The sequence below is a fragment of the Pollicipes pollicipes genome, unplaced genomic scaffold (assembly GCF_011947565.3).
Source record: "Pollicipes pollicipes isolate AB1234 unplaced genomic scaffold, Ppol_2.1 Scaffold_7254;HRSCAF=8740_pilon_pilon_pilon, whole genome shotgun sequence".
NCBI classification, from domain to species: domain Eukaryota; kingdom Metazoa; phylum Arthropoda; class Thecostraca; order Pollicipedomorpha; family Pollicipedidae; genus Pollicipes; species Pollicipes pollicipes.
Window position 1 is genome coordinate 167,116 of NW_023597049.1, and position 2,218 is coordinate 169,333.

Here is a 2,218-nt window from a genome sequence, read left to right on the forward strand (position 1 = left end):
ACAACCAAAAGTGATGATAAGCAGAATGGAATTACAATCCACAGCGCTCCTTTCATACATAATTATGAATAAAAACAAAGATCATTACCATCGAGAACGATCGATAGTTTTGTTATACCTTTTGAGACATGCAACAATGAGCGTTCAGTCTCAGACAACATACAAATCAGTGTGTGCTTGTTCTTTGGCGAAGAAAAAACTGTTTACAGTTGAATGTGGAAGCTGTTTATTCAGAAAAAAACAGACAATTTTCGCGTTTTAGTAGCCCTCTTCTTCTTCGGCTTCCCCTTCGACAGAGTCCATGCCGACCTCCTCGAAATCCTTCTCCAGCGCAGCCAGATCTTCGCGAGCCTCGGAGAACTCGCCCTCTTCCATGCCCTCGCCGACGTACCAGTGGACAAACGCGCGCTTGGAGTACATCAGGTCAAACTTGTGGTCGAGCCGGGCCCATGCCTCGGCAATGGCGGTGGTGTTGGAGAGCATGCACAACGCCCGTTGGACCTTGGCCAGGTCCCCGCCCGGCACCACTGTCGGCGGCTGATAGTTGATGCCCACCTTGAAGCCAGTGGGGCACCAGTCGACGAACTGGATAGTCCGCTTGGTCTTGATAGTGGCAATGGCGGCGTTGACGTCCTTTGGCACAACATCGCCGCGGTATAGCATGCAGCAGGCCATGTACTTGCCGTGGCGCGGGTCGCACTTGACCATCTGGTTTGCCGGCTCGAAGCAGGCGTTGGTTATCTCGGCGACGGACAGTTGCTCGTGGTAGGCCTTCTCGGCGGAGATGACCGGCGCGTAAGTGACCAGCGGGAAGTGGATGCGTGGGTACGGCACCAGGTTCGTTTGGAACTCGGTCAGGTCGACGTTGAGGGCGCCGTCGAAGCGGAGCGAGGCGGTGATGGAGGAGACGATCTGACCAATCAGGCGGTTGAGGTTGGTGTAGGTGGGACGTTCAATGTCCAGATTCCTCCGGCATATGTCGTAGATGGCCTCGTTGTCAACCATGAAGGCGCAGTCCGAGTGCTCCAATGTGGTGTGAGTGGTCAGGATGGAGTTGTAAGGCTCAACGACGGCTGTGGAAATCTGAGGAGCGGGATATACAGCAAACTCCAACTTAGATTTCTTGCCGTAATCAACGCTCAAACGCTCCATCAGCAGTGAGGTGAAGCCGGAACCAGTGCCTCCTCCGAAACAGTGGAAGATGAGGAAACCCTGCAGGCCGGTGCACTGGTCCGCAAGCTTCCTCACCCTATCCAAAACCAAATCGATGATCTCCTTGCCGATGGTGTAGTGGCCGCGAGCATAGTTGTTGGCCGCGTCTTCCTTGCCAGTGATCAGCTGCTCCGGATGAAACAGCTGGCGGTACGTGCCCGACCGCACTTCATCCACAACGGTCGGCTCTAGATCGACAAAGACTGCTCGGGGCACGTGTTTCCCAGCACCCGTCTCGCTGAAGAAGGTGTTGAAGCTGTCATCGCCACCGCCGACGGTTTTGTCTGACGGCATCTGGCCATCGGGCTGAATGCCATGCTCCAAGCAATACAACTCCCAGCAGGCGTTGCCAATCTGGACGCCAGCCTGGCCGACGTGCACGGAGATGCACTCACGCATTGTTGAGGGTGCTACAACTTCGTTTACAGAGAAGAATGGATCTCGATTTAGAGGGAAGACGCGTTACGGAGTCTTCGCTCCAGAATGCGATTTGGGGAAACAAGCGTCAAAGGAGAGAAGGAACTGAAAATGGCTTTGGCGTTGGTCGAGCTAAAAAAGCTCGGTGTCTTGATTTTTAGAAGTGGTCTCGTGATCGGATGCCGAGATTTTGATTGGTTGAGATTTCCCGCCCTACCGGGATTATGTCTGGGATGGCTTATATCCTTCATTATACTACAGTTGAAACCTTCCTATAAAGATGTGACATGTCTGTGAGCAACAAATGCCAAGTTTGTCCAGGTTATGAGAGTGGCAGCAGCCTTATTCCTCGGAGAAAAACCAGGACAACGGAGATACAGATGGGTTGGTATTTCGTCAAGATGCCTTTACCGAAACAGTGCCAGAATAACTCTGCTGTTATTAATATATCTATAGGCATATAAGGGCACATTGCCGAAATATCAACCCATCTATATCTCCATTCTCCTGGTTTTTCTCCGAGGAATAAGGCTCTTACTACTGCCTTGTGTATATGAATGATGTCCATCACGAATGCACTGAACAACCG

General features: G+C 52.0%; 1 protein-coding gene across 1 annotated transcript; it reads right to left on the bottom strand.

The window, feature by feature from the left end:
• Positions 1–219: 219 nt before the first annotated feature.
• LOC119110992 (tubulin alpha-1D chain-like) lies at positions 220–1,725 on the bottom strand. Its single transcript, XM_037234806.1, has one exon. It carries the CDS (start codon positions 1,609–1,611, stop codon positions 259–261), a length of 1,353 nt encoding a protein of 450 aa, XP_037090701.1. The 5' UTR covers positions 1,612–1,725; the 3' UTR covers positions 220–258.
• Between the last annotated feature and the right edge of the window lie 493 nt (positions 1,726–2,218).